At 31.9% G+C, this 16,503-nt stretch overlaps 1 protein-coding gene across 6 annotated transcripts in view; it reads right to left on the reverse strand.

The window, feature by feature from the left end:
- Positions 1-16,503, reverse strand: part of Shal (potassium voltage-gated channel protein Shal) — a 115,842-nt gene that overhangs the window by 13,290 nt on the left and 86,049 nt on the right. For 2 of the 6 annotated variants that reach the window (XM_018447375.1, XM_018447383.1), the window contains 2 exons: positions 3,590-3,891; positions 1,070-1,703 (listed from right to left, as the gene is read on the reverse strand). In XM_018447375.1, the coding sequence (XP_018302877.1) occupies positions 3,751-3,891 (141 nt within the window). In that variant the 3' untranslated portion in view covers positions 1,070-1,703; positions 3,590-3,750. Of the gene's footprint in view, positions 1-1,069; positions 1,704-3,419; positions 3,892-14,857; positions 15,396-16,503 lie in introns of those variants that run through there. The other 4 variants (XM_018447378.1, XM_018447377.1, XM_018447380.1 and 1 more) reach the window with 4 other exon arrangements.

The following is a 16,503-nucleotide window of genomic DNA, read 5'->3' on the forward strand; positions in this document are numbered from 1 at the left end:
GCATTTTTTATAATCTTTATATGTTTTGTCTTCTTTTTTCCTGATTTCATATTGTCTTCAGTTTTGTCATCGACTCTATTGACATGTCAAATAAATAACAGTACATTGTTGAAAATTCTTACAAAAAGATTTTGTAGAAATTTTTAACAATGTAATTTTAAATGTATACTGAAAAAGTTTCTTTATAAAAACTTTTAACAGTATACTTGTGAGTTATATATATATATATATACGTATAGTATAATATAAAAATATTAAATATGGTTTTTAAATAATTGAAAATTAGTTGCTTTTCTTTAAAGAATAATTCAACAATATATATATATAAATAATAATATTTGATGTGAAGACTTATCTTTATATATAAAGACACTTAAAAATATAAATGGTCTCATTCAGAAGTAAATAAAGAGATAATGTTTAATGTATGCAATAAACGTTTGATTGAATAGAATTTTATTCGAGAGCATTTGAAATTGTAGAAGATTGATTATAGAAATGTCTGTAATAACATATTAAAAATTATCGGTTTCATTTAACTTCACATTAACAATTGGTACATATATTATACACATATATAGTTTCGCGTATAATAATTCATATAATACATGTTAAAAATTATCGATTTCATATAATTTGCTGAAACTAAGTAGGCACTTGAGAGTTCCATTCTTCTGAGAGCGCCTAGCGAAAATTCCGTAGTACTCCTGATATTAAAATCGAAAGTTATATTTTCTTAACACAATTCTGGATAGTATAATTCTTAAACGGACATGCTTAAGTTTGTATTTCGTTCCTACATACCGTTAAATATTACCAGATTGTGAATCAAAATCGTACGATATAGAGATAGTTCCAATGACAGGAAGAAACTAACTTAGAAGTAAATATAAGCTACAGTTTAACTGCGATTATTCGTATGAATTTATAACTCTCTATTCCACAATTAATATAGTAAGTATTAAAAATCATGAAATTTACGTCGAGTAATGTTGCCGTATAGCGCAAGTGAATTTCTAATTCTGACGTAATTAATAAATCTTGCGAGCTATTCGAACAATCGCAATAAACAATATATCTCTTCTTTTCCTTTAAGAATCACTGAAAGAACATTATTTATATAAGGGACGGCCTGACGCGAAGTAACATGTTGCAAAACCCCCAAGGACTCAATCTCGCACGGACAAATCCCGTATAATTGCGCAACCCTAATCGCAATCGCTCAGCCACACCTGGGTTATCCATTTTGCGAACTCGTCGCTGGCACAATTTAATCAATTAATTTAATTAACTGTCATATGCCGTAAATGGATTTCATCAGGAAGTGCTCGATCGCTTTCCTCTTCCTGCAGAAATCCATCTGGCACGTAACCAGGTATTGCGATTGCAACGAGGACATGCAAATAAACGTTACTAATACGAGACATTTTTCCGTCAAACGGAAATTTGCGAATTCTAACAGGACTACGATCGCATAGGAGGAACCGCGCGTCGGTCCTCGCACTTCGATAACAATCGATTCGCATCGCGATGGCATAGATCCTCCCAGATCCTCTGTATAGATCCCGCTGAATAACGAACGATCGTTTCGTCCTCTCCGGGGAAGCGAATCAATCCGCTTGTGAAATCGCGGTTCAGAGTGCCGTTGAACCTGATGACGATCTCCATCGTCGCATGGCATCGATGCAAACAACTCGTTTTTACTGGAATTGAAAGGCGCGAACAATTCATAGCCGCGCGATCGTGCGAATTCGAAACAATATCGAAAATTAACAAAAAATTACGTGACGCTTGGTGTATATTACAAAATATATATTATATAAAACAATTGTCGCGCTTGATAAATTAAAATCAAATCATTCGTTTCATAAAAGAGATTTATGTATGATGATTGAGAAATTAACAAATGATACTATTATTTATATTACTAATTAAAATAGTGGTAATGCAGCATATTTTGTGGTATGGAAAAGTCATTTATAAAATACAAAGAAACAAGGAATATATTTATTTCTTAGAGTAAAGGTAATACTCTTCGTGAGAAGAATCCATACAAAATCTAAAAGAATATTTAAATTTCAACATTTTTCCAAATTCTGAACACGTGAACACGTGAATTTTTTCAATTATCCAGTTCGTTTGTAGGCTGTATATCGCTGGGAATTCGTGCGCGATTCAACGAAAAAGATTGCCTTGTCGTAGCTCGATTCAGCGACGAAACTAGGCCGCGTACGTCAGAGAAAGCCGACGCAAATCCGAAAAAATTGCCTGCACTCAAGACTCATCCGGTGGTCCTAGGCCGCAAACGGACGTTCTCGGCTTCGTGCCGTATTTCAAGGTGGTAAACGAAGCGAACGTAATCTCGGAAAATTGTCTTACGCCCGCTGACCAATCATAAATCACTTTTCCTCCCGACTAACCTTAATCGTCAATTTGCCTCCGAACGATTCGATTGGTTTACTTTTCAACACGATCTTCTCGCTATATCTTAAGAAAGAAAAAGAACAAGAGGCTAATTATAAACGCGAGAAGTTAAAATAAATGTTCTTTATAAGTAGGTACTCGAAAAGTTTTACACTCCATCGTTATAGACTACAGAAAATGTATTTCCTTTTATATTTGTTTAAAAATATGGAATAATCTCTACGTTTTAATAATTGAAAATGCCACATGATATTAAAGTAGTAACAAAGAATGACTAAGAAAATTTTCACCCAGCAAAATAAAGTTCAAATAAGCTTCAAATAAGCAAGTGAATTCCAATCACAAAATTAAAGTGGTTTTATTCAATTTTAATTATCATTTCTCAATCATCAAGTAAGGTACCTTAATTTATTGAAACCGATTGATATTCGAGGGTAGTAGCGCGAATCGCCGGAAGTGAATACGAATAGATTCTGTAAGCAAAACTAGTGATGCGTGAATTCAATGATATACTTGCAATCGCAATGCATGTAATTTAGTGAGAGTGAAGTAGTAAATAACGTAGCTCGAGAGTACACTTGAAACAGATCAATTTCGATTTCTAAATTTTATGCATGTATAACAAAACAAAAGCAACATTATTTCACAGAAAATAAAGTTAACTTACAAAGAACCTCTTCAAAGCAGAATTTTCCAAAATAATATTTAAAAAATTCGAAGAACTTTCAATTAATTTTAAATCTTTCATTTTAGTAATAATATCAAATTAATTTTAAATCAATTAATTTTAAAACTTCCATTTTAATAATAATATCAAATTTTTTCCATTTTTTTATTACTATCATAAATATATATATCTGCGTGCAAAAATATTTGGAAATCCATTCACTTCTATTGTACAGTTTATAATTGAGTGGATTTTAACTAAATCTACAAAATAACATTACGATAAACACTACACAAAAATACTAAAAATAATACATAATTTTTCTGGATAAATAAACGATCATACGCGCGATTTTTTGCAACATCACTTACGGGACTTCCGAAACGTGCGAAACAAAACAATCGAAAGATCACGCGTATCACGGACTAACATGATCCACGACTACTTCCGGTGGTTCGCGCTGCGCCCTTTTAAGATTCGTGATTGATGATGGCTCACCGTTGCTTCGACCGTGGTCGGCCGTGGTTCGTTCATCGGGTTCATCGAGCACAGGTGTGGAGAAGGACGGCGGTGAGTTTATAGGTGAGTGGTGGTGTGATAATGCGTGGCTAGCGCATCGCACACGGACGATCGTGATCGGTTCTCGTGATCGTCGTGATTCAAACGGTCTCCGATACCGGGAGCGGTGGCTGTCCACCGGAAGTAGTCATGGCGGGCGCGGTGTTGGCGGTGTTGGTGGGGGCCGGAAGTGGCTGTAGGGCCTGCATGTCGCAGATGTGGGAATCGCGCTTCTTTAGGTCCTGGAACAAGTGGCATTTCGGATATGTATGAATTTTCTCTTTCTATCATCCTCCCGTTTCATTTATTTTTCATTCTTCTTACACTCCACTCACTCTCTCTCTCTCTCTCTCTCTCTCTCTCTCTCTCTCTCTCATCTATATCTCTTTTTTCCTTTCTGTCTCCGTCCGTTTCTTTTTCTCTTTCTCATTCTCATTCTTTTTCAATTTTCTCATTCACACTTACATTTTCGCCACTTTTATTCCACCTCTCACTCAATTGGTCTATAGCTTCTAATCTCTAGACCCAGACTAAGCAATTACATTATGTCTACCCTCTCCCTCTCTTCTCTCTTCCTCTTGCTCCTCTCGTTCTCCTCGGGAAAGAAAAATGATCATCAATGTTACAACCAAATTGAAATGTTGGTCGTACGAATTTATATTGCGATTTCGAGGTTCTTCGACGATTTACCTCTACTGATTGAAATGAACTGTCACAAACTGATGATCGACTTCAAATGAGAGCAAGACGCAAGTGAATCTTCCGAGCACGAGGGAGATGATCGGGAAAAATTTCAAATGACTTCCGTCCCGATGAAAGAGACAGAAGAGCGAAGAGAGATTGAGAGACGAGGACGAAGGGGAAGGGACGAAAAAAGAATTATGCGTGCATAGAGAGAAACATGCGACGATACGATGCGACATGTATGTACGAGCGGAAACAATCGAGAGGAAACCAGGGTGCGAAGCAAATTACGACAATACAGTAAGAAGGATAATAACAACAATAACAAGACAACAATAACAAGAATAATACATTCCATTAAACGTAGAACATGAAGGTAGAAGGAAGCAAACAGTGCACGGAATCAAATTAAGACGGGGAGCACAGACTTTTGCATAACACATAACACGTAATGCATAAGAAAATGAACCAATCAAAGTCCTTCGTTTCCTTCCTTTCCATCAAATAAAGAACTCGTAATTGATTGAATTTCTTATGCCTTATGTGTTTATGCTTTATACAAGAGTCTGTGATTCCCGCTTAAGACACTTCGCTGATACCAAAATGGTACGTTTACTCGGTACATAACAATATATACACATATATCGTTTAAATTAACTCAAACGCGCAATTTAAGCTCCTGTACTTTAAGCTAAATTATTCTCTCGAAAATAACGTAGACTTCTTCATTTATAGATTAATAGTATATAGATTGATAGGCTAATACGACTGTCACAAAGTCAACCATAAAATGTATTAAAAAGCTTTAAGAATGAGTTACCGTCATTTCTGCAAACTAGCCCTTAACAATTTCAGTGTTTCTGATTTGATTTTAAATGTCATATTCAAGAAATACGTGCGAGGTAAAAAGGCTTTTATATTGGTCTCAATAAAAATAAATAAAACATGCGATAAGTTTCTGAAATGCAGTCATAACTTATGAGTAATGAATAATGATCATGCCTGCATATTTTATTTAAATTTATAAGGTATATTAAAACTATATTGATAAACTGGAGTATAAGACTACTGTAATTTTTCTTTGAGCTTATCTTATACAAGAATAATCAGAGCAAAACTGTCGTATCTTTTCAGAAATTGAAACACCTGCAAGATCGGCCTTACAAGATAGAAGAATCGTGAGCGAAGAATCGAAATCGTTTTTATCAGCCGCATGCGAAGTGCGTTATACATCTCACAAGCGCAGATCATAAATTGAACAACTCCTGCGTAATCGCAGCGTAACAGTTACAAGCAATCATTATACTTTACGTAATTTCTAAGTCGAGTTTATAACTCGTCCTGGCTGCATGACCCTCTCGAGCATTAATCGTACGCAGAACTTTACCGCAGTAATCACAGTTAATGTGTTACGCTTAACACTAGCACTTTCTGTGCTACGTCTTTCTTGATTAATAACAGCAGATCGGTCTTATCTCAGACGTTTAATTATACCATTAGTAATAAGACAGTGTAGTGGTAATTACAAATCGATTTCATAATTGCTAGCATGAATGCATTGAGATAACGATCGACTAGAGGAAGGTTAAGCGGAATATAATTAATTATCGCACGATTCATTCTTGTCTTATTTTGACTATTAAATAAAGTCTCCAGAAATTCTTATAAAGAAATTGAAATATTTTTTAAATTTTACGTACATCGTGTTGCATGTAATTTTAAATGTATTAAAAAAGTTGTAAGATATTTAGAAACTTCAATAACGTCTCTAAAGTTTTCTAGCTAATATGAGAGTAAATTTCTGCTAGGGAGATAAGTTTTTAAAAATATGATAAATGTCAAAGCAGTTTTAAAATAGTGGTAGAGATGTTTAAACTAGTGGTGATCAATCTTTAAAACTGCAATCGCAGATTTCTTTTATGAAAAGAGCGACTCGCTTAGTTAATTAATCCTACATGTTTAAATAAATATTTATTTCTTATTGTCTTTTATTTTAAGTTTGCGATAAATTAGATAATATGTAAGAGAGACATAGAAATTGTGTGACGTACCCATCGAATTAAGCTATGACGTAGACACGATTGACGCTCTATATTTGATCTTACATTTTTAATATAATCCATACATTACATCTTTGTTAATAGTTCCAAAGAATACTCAAATAGAAATTTGAACCGTGCAACGTATATCTATCGTCATATCTTATTTAGATTTGTAAGCCAATTTTATACATACTTTCTTAGAGAAGCGAGCTAAAAATGTTTGAGAACACTGTACACGTGCCAACTACCACGTGAAGATTTATGCGGCATAGATATGCAAAGGATATTTTTACATAACCTTTAAATATTAAAATATCCCTCCCTTATGTCCACATCCTGGAGATTTGTTAACCGCTGTCATTATTTACTGTTGTTAAAAATATGTTTGATACGAAAACGAAGTTACGCGAAGTTTAATAACATTATTTAAGAAATGGATGTATGAATGGAACATACAATACATTCATATGACATTTTTTTATTTATTTTAATGTAAATTTACTCTTAAAATATTAACATGCATTTATGAATCACCCTTATCAACAATTCAGAGTTCACAAACACCGTTGGACGTTTCATTGTAATTTCGATATAATTTTTATATCAAACAATATTGAATATCAATAATAAAATAAATGAGTAAGCTCTGAAAATAAATCAATAATAAGAGTTATAAAATATCGATGAGATATTATATTCTCACACACAAATGTTGGTGTGTGTGAATTTATTATTTAAAAATTACGTAAATCCAAAACTGCAGAAGTTTTAATCAACATTTTTGGTCCTCCACAATGCAACTAATACAAAATCAATTGTATCAATGTCATTAAAATCCCCAACAAATACTTTTAACTTGTAACTAATACACATTAATACTATTATTTCATTAAATCTCGAATTAAAATACATAAACATAAAATATAACATAAAGATGCGCAAAATAAATCCAGAGAGTCATCCTATTACCGCAAAGATACCAATGTCCAATGTAACTGTTATCAACAAAGTGTTAGATAACAGTAGTCAAATAACAAAGAGACCATTGTAAAAGGTCAGCAATAAAAAAAAGATGACACTATTATAGATAAACATAGATTATTAATAACACGATAAAATATGTGTAAAATATATTCGAAATATATAGCTAATTAATTAATTGCAAAAGCTTATGTAAATATATAACCAGCGATATTTGCAACAATCGTTAAGAAATAATATAACAAAAAGAATAGAACGCATGTCGCAAAAATTAAACAAGGTTAAAAAATTAAAAATGTATTACATGTGGTTAAAAACGTTTGATATATATATATATACAAATAAATAAACAATGATGAAATAGTAATAGAGCAAGAAAACTATTATGATCACTGATAACCATTATAAAGGTTGTCAAGAAAATCTAAAATATTGTATATACTATGCTATAATATACTATAATATACTGTACTAAATTTCAAAATAATCATTCATTCATTACATTATAAAAATTCGGCATTGCTTTGCTTGCTTTTCGACGATTAGACTTAGACTTGCGCAAACTGCAATGCAGTAAATTCTATGTTAGTTTAATTTAAAACGCGTGGGTCGACCTCCGCGACACGTCGCAGTACGTGCGACATTAACCCCTCACAATTGCACGACTAAAAAATGTTCACAATAATACCTTTACTTTACAAGTCTTGTAAATTTCACCATTGCGAGACTTCACGTTACGGTCGCAATGCAGTTATATGCACGCACGCGTAAGTGCATTAAATCGCGAAATGTCCCGAGATTGAATGAATACATCGAATTGACGCTTGTGCAGTATAGCGTGTCCGAGAAGTAGGCGAAACACTCTATCTGAACCTAAAACAACAATTCTAGAGAAACCTTGAATTTTTCAAAGAAGTGAGGAATATAGCTAAAGCAAGTAATAATATTCTCATTGAGCAGAACATAGCAGCATTATCTTTTGTCATTTTCAAAACCTTTTTTAATTTTAAAAAGTTTAATCTCTTGATTATAACATAGCATTCAAAAGAAATAAACAATTTTTTCCAATTTGGACCACGTATACAAAAAATTTATATTATACATATATATATATACATAACAGTATATTTATAAGACGATAAGATATAATTGCACATAGTGATAAGTACGTTCCAATTGTTTATAAATTATATCTTGTCGTCTTATAAATACATTATTTACGCACTGACAACCGTGGAAGCTCATATAGACATTTTACTTATACTTGATTTAGTCTTGAAGCCACAGAATTTTTATTTTAATAATTAATGTCATTGTTTAAAAGCAATGTCATCTAGATTAATTAACTATAACTATAATTTAACTAGTAAATTATTTAATATATATAGCAATAGTACATTATATCAAATCATTTCTTAATTGAATAATTTTATTTTTTAATTAAATAATTTTGTTCCAAATTATTTAATTTTTTCTGCTTTTATGATTGGAATGGTCTTCTACGATAAATCATAGAAAAGTCTTATGGGTCAAAACCATCAAATTAAACTCAAAATAAATCGTTATTTTCATTTGAAAAGAAAATAAGAGTATAGGAATTGAAATAAAAAAAATTATAACAAAGCTATTTGCATCTCTCATTTCTCTCACGGTACATAAATGTTCACACAGATATTCGAGGCACATTCTTCTAATAATACCCGACGAATTTATTAAAGCAACAAAACGCAGAGCAGCTTGCATGTAAGTGCTCTCATTATGTATCTTTGGATGCGACGCAATACCGACTGAAATTCGTTCTATATGAAACAGCAATAAAAACGCATAAGCATTTTATATGTGGAAAAGGATCAAATAAATTAATAAAAATAATAAAAATTACTGAGAAAATGCACGTCTAACTTCGTGCGCGAAAGAGCAGAGAAACGCAAGGAATATAGAATATAGAAACAAAGTTTGGCTTGAATTTTAATGCTCGAAAATGCAACTATAATATAAATATATGCGACACGTATGGAGTGTCCTACAAAGGCTCCGACGAAAGCTTCACTATATTTAATATTATTATTTAACCGATTTAATGCATAAGCTTAATTAAAAATTAATCAATAAAAAAGAAGCAAATAGAAACAATTTTGGAATCAAAATTTAATCTCTGAAAAAATTTTGACAACTTTACGCATATATAAAAAATATGCATTGTGATTTGTATTGCAACTTGATATTGTAAATATTTTGTATGTACATTTAAAATACCGATATGAGCATAATCTGCGATAATACCAATACAATATAATCCGCCCGAAATCAATTTATTATATGTAAATGTAAATGTACAAAGCGTAATCGATGAACGTAATGTAAGCGTACTAAATGGAATATTCGCGTTATTTCTGGGTATTGCTTAATAGCGCTAATGCTCTTTCTGCGATGCCAATGCTTTTTCTACAGTAAGCACAAAAGCAAGTATTTAAATCAGATGTTTGCAAGAGAATTAGAAATACTAAGGCATTTATATAAAACTGTATTAAGACATTCATATAAAACTTTAAATCCTTTAAGATTAATAGCACTTAATTTCACTGTTTTATATATTCGATTAAGCATCACAATAATATACATATACAATAAGCGTATATAAAAATAATTTATATTTTACTCTTTACACAGTTTTATATTTAATTTTATATTTAATATGCATATACATATATATAATATATTCATAATTAAAATAAAAGATAACATTTATAATTTAATAATTGTCATTTTGTCAGAAAAAACATAAAATACGAATTGATGATTTAATTAAGTTGATGCGTACGCAATAAGCTTTGAAAGTTTAAGCAAAACTTTACGTCTTTAAACGCATTCGATTTAGACGATATACAGCCATAAAGACTGTTTTTACAGTTAAATTTATTCGCCGTATTGACGCGTTGGTGGGTTTATGTGAAATTTAGTAGACATTTACGAGGATTCGGTTAACATGCCACGGCTGCGAGCAAGCGATAATAAATCCGGCTGAAATAAATGCGCAGCCTTTGCCTCTGATAGTCATTTCCGTAACATCTAATTACAGTTTGCATGAAACATTCTGGTCACTGCAAATAAGGGCTAGATGATCTATTTAATTCTCGTTTTATTTGCTACGAGTTACTTGAGATAATTCACAATTATTTAGCTACCAGTTTATTAATCTACAATTTTTGTATAACACGTGTGAAGTGTGTCGCAGAAACATAAGAAAGAAAAAAAGCGAGCGCTCGGCAAAAGATATGTTTCAGACCGTAAAATCTCAAAAGAGACGCAAGAAACTTCTATTTCAATCGTCGACGTCTTTAAATCGCTTCGAAAGAAAGTCATGAAATTGCAGAAAAGAAAAGAGAAACGAAGGAAACTAACGGCCTATCCTATGACTGTTGTATATGTTTCTTTTTATGACTCTTTATACTTTAACTTCCATTGTCTGAATTTTTTACCTGTCACATTTCTGTTTAGTTAAAAAAATATAAAGAGAGAGCGACGTAACCAAGTTCAAATTTAGCTGTCTGAGAAAATATCAATAAACTCGAAACTGAGACTACTCACATTAATTTGCAATTTAAAAACAAATATAGAAAACAGGTAACGTTATGTAAATAAATTGTTTCAGATTTTATGTGCAATTCCTTTTTTTTCTTCGATCAATTTAAAGTTGATTTTTTTTAAATAAAAATGTCAAACATAATTTTTATAATTTAAACTTAAAAATAGAAAAAAATAAAATTTGGTTTTTTATATAATTTTAAAAAATATACTAATAAAATTTTAATTAAGTAAAATTGATTTCAATTGATCATACATCAAAGAACTTATTATAAAAGTGTCTATAAATGATAGAATGACTTACGGAAGATGTCTGTCTCGTTATTTTGAAATCACAAAATGGTTAAGGTTGTCCTAGTTTCAGAAAATTGATGTATACTTTCGAGAACAAGAAGTAACAATTTAAAAAATTTAAAGAAGTGTTTGAAAAATAGTTTGGAAGAATGTAGCAATATTTTGCGCTGCCAATGTACTTCTTCGTTTTTCGTTGAAAAATGTAAACGGGAAAATCTAATCCAAGCAGACAAATTTCACAAAAACAATGAGAAAACCAACGAAAGGATAGCGGAAAATATTCCGAAATATCTCGGAAAGAACAGCGTAATTTTTCCTTCATGACTCTCCTCGCACGAGCAATTCCTGCATGTTTTGTGCTCGAAGTTTAAACAAAAGGAGAACAGCAACAAGAGTGTTGTAGGTCGCAGGGCGCGAAACCGCAGAGATAACATAGTGATGAGGCGTTATGTTGTAAAGAAAAAAAGTGCAAAGTCGGCGTATTATAGCGTTAATGCCTGTCGTCAATTTTCGTACCAAGATCAGATTAGCGAAATTTGACGCGCTTCACAAGAACAGTGAAACGCCCTAAATTCCGATGCTAAAATATCCATTCCATCAGAAACGAATGATAACTACAACGAGTGCATGTATTTTTTCATGTATTTTTTATGTATATATTTTATCCATTTTTTTCCATATATATTGTGTATGAATTAAAAATCTCGATTTGCGAGAATATTTTACGAGAGAAATGCCTCTATATTTCCTCAATATTTGAATTTTGGCGAATGTTATACACACATATATATATATATATAATATAAATATATTTAATTATGAGGATGGTTCAAATATGAATAAACTTTTTTGTGTAAATACAAATAAACGTGTTAATGGGCGTGTTTGCATTGATACATGTTAAAGATATTACATAAAATGACATAAGCTGCATAACCATAGCATAAGGCCGCTGAACCAATGAGCATCTTTTGTAAATCAATATGACGACATTATGCTGGATGTTTATTGGTCCAGCAGTCATATGTTACGCTTATACTCTGTTATACATTTCATGTGTGACAGGGTCTGCTCATAGTATCCTCATAGTAGTAGCCTCGCAGTTGTTTTTTAAGTAGTTGTTGAAATGTTCAAATAAATAGTATCGAGTGCCGTTGTACAACGCGTTGATTGTAAGTTCTTTGCAAATAAAAATATTACAACCATCAAAATTTTAAATAAACTACATGCATATTTGAAGAAGAGACTTATACCTTTAAAACGTTCGGACTTTGCAACAACAACTACATTACAACAACCGCCGCGAGGCCATAATTATGGACGTGTGCAGGCACTCACTTTTGTGTAAATATCTATCAACGTTGATTTGTACTCATACAAAAAGATCTCGTTCATATTTGAGCCATCCTTATATTATTTAGTAAATAAATAGGTATATAAAAATATATATATATAATTGATATGTACATAAATTATACATATATTAATATTTTAATATATGTATAATTTATTTACTTAATTATCTTCAGATACAAATCAACTTTATTGTTATCTTAAAAAGTACTGTAGATACATGTGTATATTTTTGTATATATTTACTTGCCGGCTCACGTATAGATATATGGCTAGGTCTCAGTCGCGTATAACTTGCCGCCGAGGTACTATTGTGTTTTCTGATAACTCAAACATAATTTGTTCTAGCAAATTCTACTTCTTTTTAATAATTATAATATAATTATATGATTATAGTATTTTTAAATTACATAAGAAAGTATTCTTAAATTTAATTTAAAATTTTCTAACTTCATATTGCTCTATTTGAAGTTTTAATATGTAAGTTGTTTATTCATAAATCTACTTGTTTCGTGTTTCTTTTGGAACAGTTAATATAATAATCTTTCTTATATTTTAACTTAACAATTTTAATATTTTAATTTGTATTTATTTACAGAAAACTATAATTATTAAAAACAAAAAGCAAATTGCACAAATAGCTAAAAAAGAATTTCTTACAATTTCTGCTCCTCATTGGCAAGGAACAGAATGTATAAATTCGCTCCTGATGAATTTTCCTCGAATAAATGCCATCTCTAACAAACTTTTCTAGTTTTGCGAGCATAATAAAGATTTAATAAAAGAAGACAAAAAAGATAAAGATTAATCGCCAGTATATAAAAAATTAAGCAAGCTATTTCGAGGGCCGTCTAAGAAAATTACAATAATTAATTTGCGTTTCCATCACATTTTTATTAAGTATATCTGTAAATTAATATTAAAGTAGGAAATGTTTTTGAACGCAAATTTAAGATAAACTTTTTGTAACTTACGTAATTTATGAATTAAGAATAAAATCAGTCAAGTTTATTAAATAAAAATGTATCTATGTATAGCATAATAATAAATTAAATATACAATTTGTCGATATGTTATTTAAAAGATATAAAAAAAATAAAAGTTTAAACATATTTATATATCTGTAAATACGGAAATGATAAAAAGTTGCTTCAATTAGCGCAGGAAAATTATCGGCTCGCAAGCATGTCCCTCAATGCATCCATCTAAAAACCCCGTCTTCCTAAAAGCAAGACAGCCATACATCCAACAACAAGCAAATTGCACGCTAATTGTAAATAGAATATATGCACAGTCCTATCGATGAATCTCCAAGGGATGCAAGAGCCTCTAAATGAGCATAGCGAATAGAGGTTTTTTTTTTCGAGGATGAAAGCGGACACCAAGGAAGCCAATCCAGAGATTGATCGCTCTTAAAAGCATTATCGAGCAAAGGATGGGGTTTGCTGAGGGAATCCTGATATATTTTTCATGACAGAGAAGCGCGCGATCCAGACACTTGATACATCTCACATAAACTCTACTACACATACACATATATATGTATATATACACATATATGTGTGTGCGTGTGTATGTGTGTGTGTGTGTGTGTATGATATCTCATCATCTTTATCATCATTAGCACTATCGTTATTATCATAATCATCAGTTTTACAATTGTACTGCCAATATGGTTTCATTACCTTTTTCCGCACCTGTATACGGTCGCCGTATATGAGCACCACTCTGTCCTTGCTCTCGTTCGAGGTAAGTTGATAGGACAAACTCTACATGATTTTCAATCGATCGATTAGACATTAACGCCATTATCGATCGCGTTATTCATCGCCGTAAATTCGTATGTTTTTTTTTAATCGAAGTTTTCGTCGTCATCGTCGTCGTCGTTGTCATCGATGGCGGTTTCATCCACCATGTTCCAAAGACGTTGATGAAGATGGAAGGATGATGAGGCAGCGCCAAACGTTGTCGAAAGATCCAAATGCAGCGTCATGATCGTCGTCGTGTTGTCATCGTCGTCGTCGTCGACGTCGTAGGGGGTCGATGATGGCACGGAAATGATGAAATAGAAGAATTTGATTGATTGACTTTGAGGATTTCGCGCGACTGTGTGTGTCTTTGCTTGTGTTGTTTGTGGGATTTTTTCGGTAATTTTCTTAGGTCGCGCGAACGATTGGCGAGTTGATAAAGATATACGTATTAATTTCGCTCTATATATAATATATATATCTCTTATACTGTGCTTCTCTCTCTCTCTCTCGCTCTCGCTCTCGCTCTCTCTCTCTCTCTCTCTCTCTCTCTCTCTTTTCAATTTCTCGCCCGATTACTCATACGTATATATCCGCTTTCTCTGTTTCTCGTTTTCTCTCCCTTCTCTCTATTGGAGAGAAAAATGTATTTATATACATAAATCTTTTACCTTCACTTCGGTTATTCTAAATTGCGTCTGCTTTACGTCGATAGACGAGCGTGTTTCAGCTCTCGTTCGTAAAGCTCCGGATTTCTAGCGCGTTACACATATTAACTTTGGGTCGATGCATGCATCCTCTAATGCATTTCTCGACTGTAATCGCTCATGCGTTGTGCGACACGGTAGTGTCATATTTTCATTTATTACTTTTTTTTATTCGCTATTTTTTTTTCTCTGTTAGGTCCGGTTTGGATTTAATGTCGTTTACAGTGCGCGAGGGGACTTTTCAAAACGAGGCCTCGACGAGGTAAGTGCCATCCATGGCGACCCCCGTCTGCCCACCCTGGGCCTCGGATACTTGGGCCCTTGTAGCCGGGATGTACTGACTGTACGCCTGCTGAAATCCACAACCACAAGCACACACTACATTGTTGCACGCTAGGTACGCCTACTCTAATGCTTTCTACGGACTTTTCCCCTAAACCTCCATCTACTCTCACGAGCGATGTATGTGTGTGTGTGGATGGATGTGGAAATGAAGCTTTAATAATAAAAATCTACCGCGCCATGTTTTTCCCCATAATATCACATACTTCTTAAATTTTCGCACCGTGAACCTTTTGTATAAATAACTTTTATTTAGTTAAAAAGCAATTAGAGACTCTTTAGGATGTTGAACTAATATAAGTTATCGGTATCATACATTATATAAACCTCCGAGCTGTTCATTCTAATTATTACTTCCTGGTAAAATACAGATATAAATATGCAGAAAATAACATAAAAATATGTAAAAAATTAACTCAAAAAGTATGACAGTGACACAATTTAAAAGCAAATTGTGAAAACATATTTCTTCAGTAAAATAAACGTTTATAATATGTTAAATTAGCACGTACATCTTATTCATTTATCTTAGAATTTACGTTTTAAAATAACACAATTTATGAGTAAGCAAACAAATAATAAAAAAATAGATTATTTTTTTATTATTTGTTTGCTTACTCATAAATTGTGTTATTTTAACAATAAAAATTTTAAATATCAATTTAACAAAATATTCAAATAATATAATCACATTATGTTAAATTAACACTCGGCTATGTTAAAAATTATATACAAAAATTTTAACAAGGCCCGATTTTAATTCAAACAATTTTTCATTATGTAGTAGCAAACAATTGCAAGTATATCATTGAAAATTTATTTTTATTTGAGAGGGAAAACACTCTTGTCTATAATGCATTGTTATATTTAAATAAGAATGGAGAATATTATCACAAGATATATCTTTATCTGTATTCTCTCTCTCTCTCTCTCTCTCTCTCTCTCTCTCATTGCAATTTCTGTTTTATAATTAAGAATTTCCATTATTACCAACCCCTAAAATATATAAGTTTTACTATATTATATTCATAATAATAAATCACAATGAATATATTATACCTAAACTCATCGATATGTATACGCGCGCGCAAGCAGTAATATTTTAATATTTCACGATT

The sequence above is a fragment of the Mycetomoellerius zeteki genome, unplaced genomic scaffold (genome assembly GCF_001594055.1).
Source record: "Mycetomoellerius zeteki isolate Tzet28-1 unplaced genomic scaffold, Tzet1.0 scaffold20, whole genome shotgun sequence".
Classification (NCBI taxonomy): domain Eukaryota; kingdom Metazoa; phylum Arthropoda; class Insecta; order Hymenoptera; family Formicidae; genus Mycetomoellerius; species Mycetomoellerius zeteki.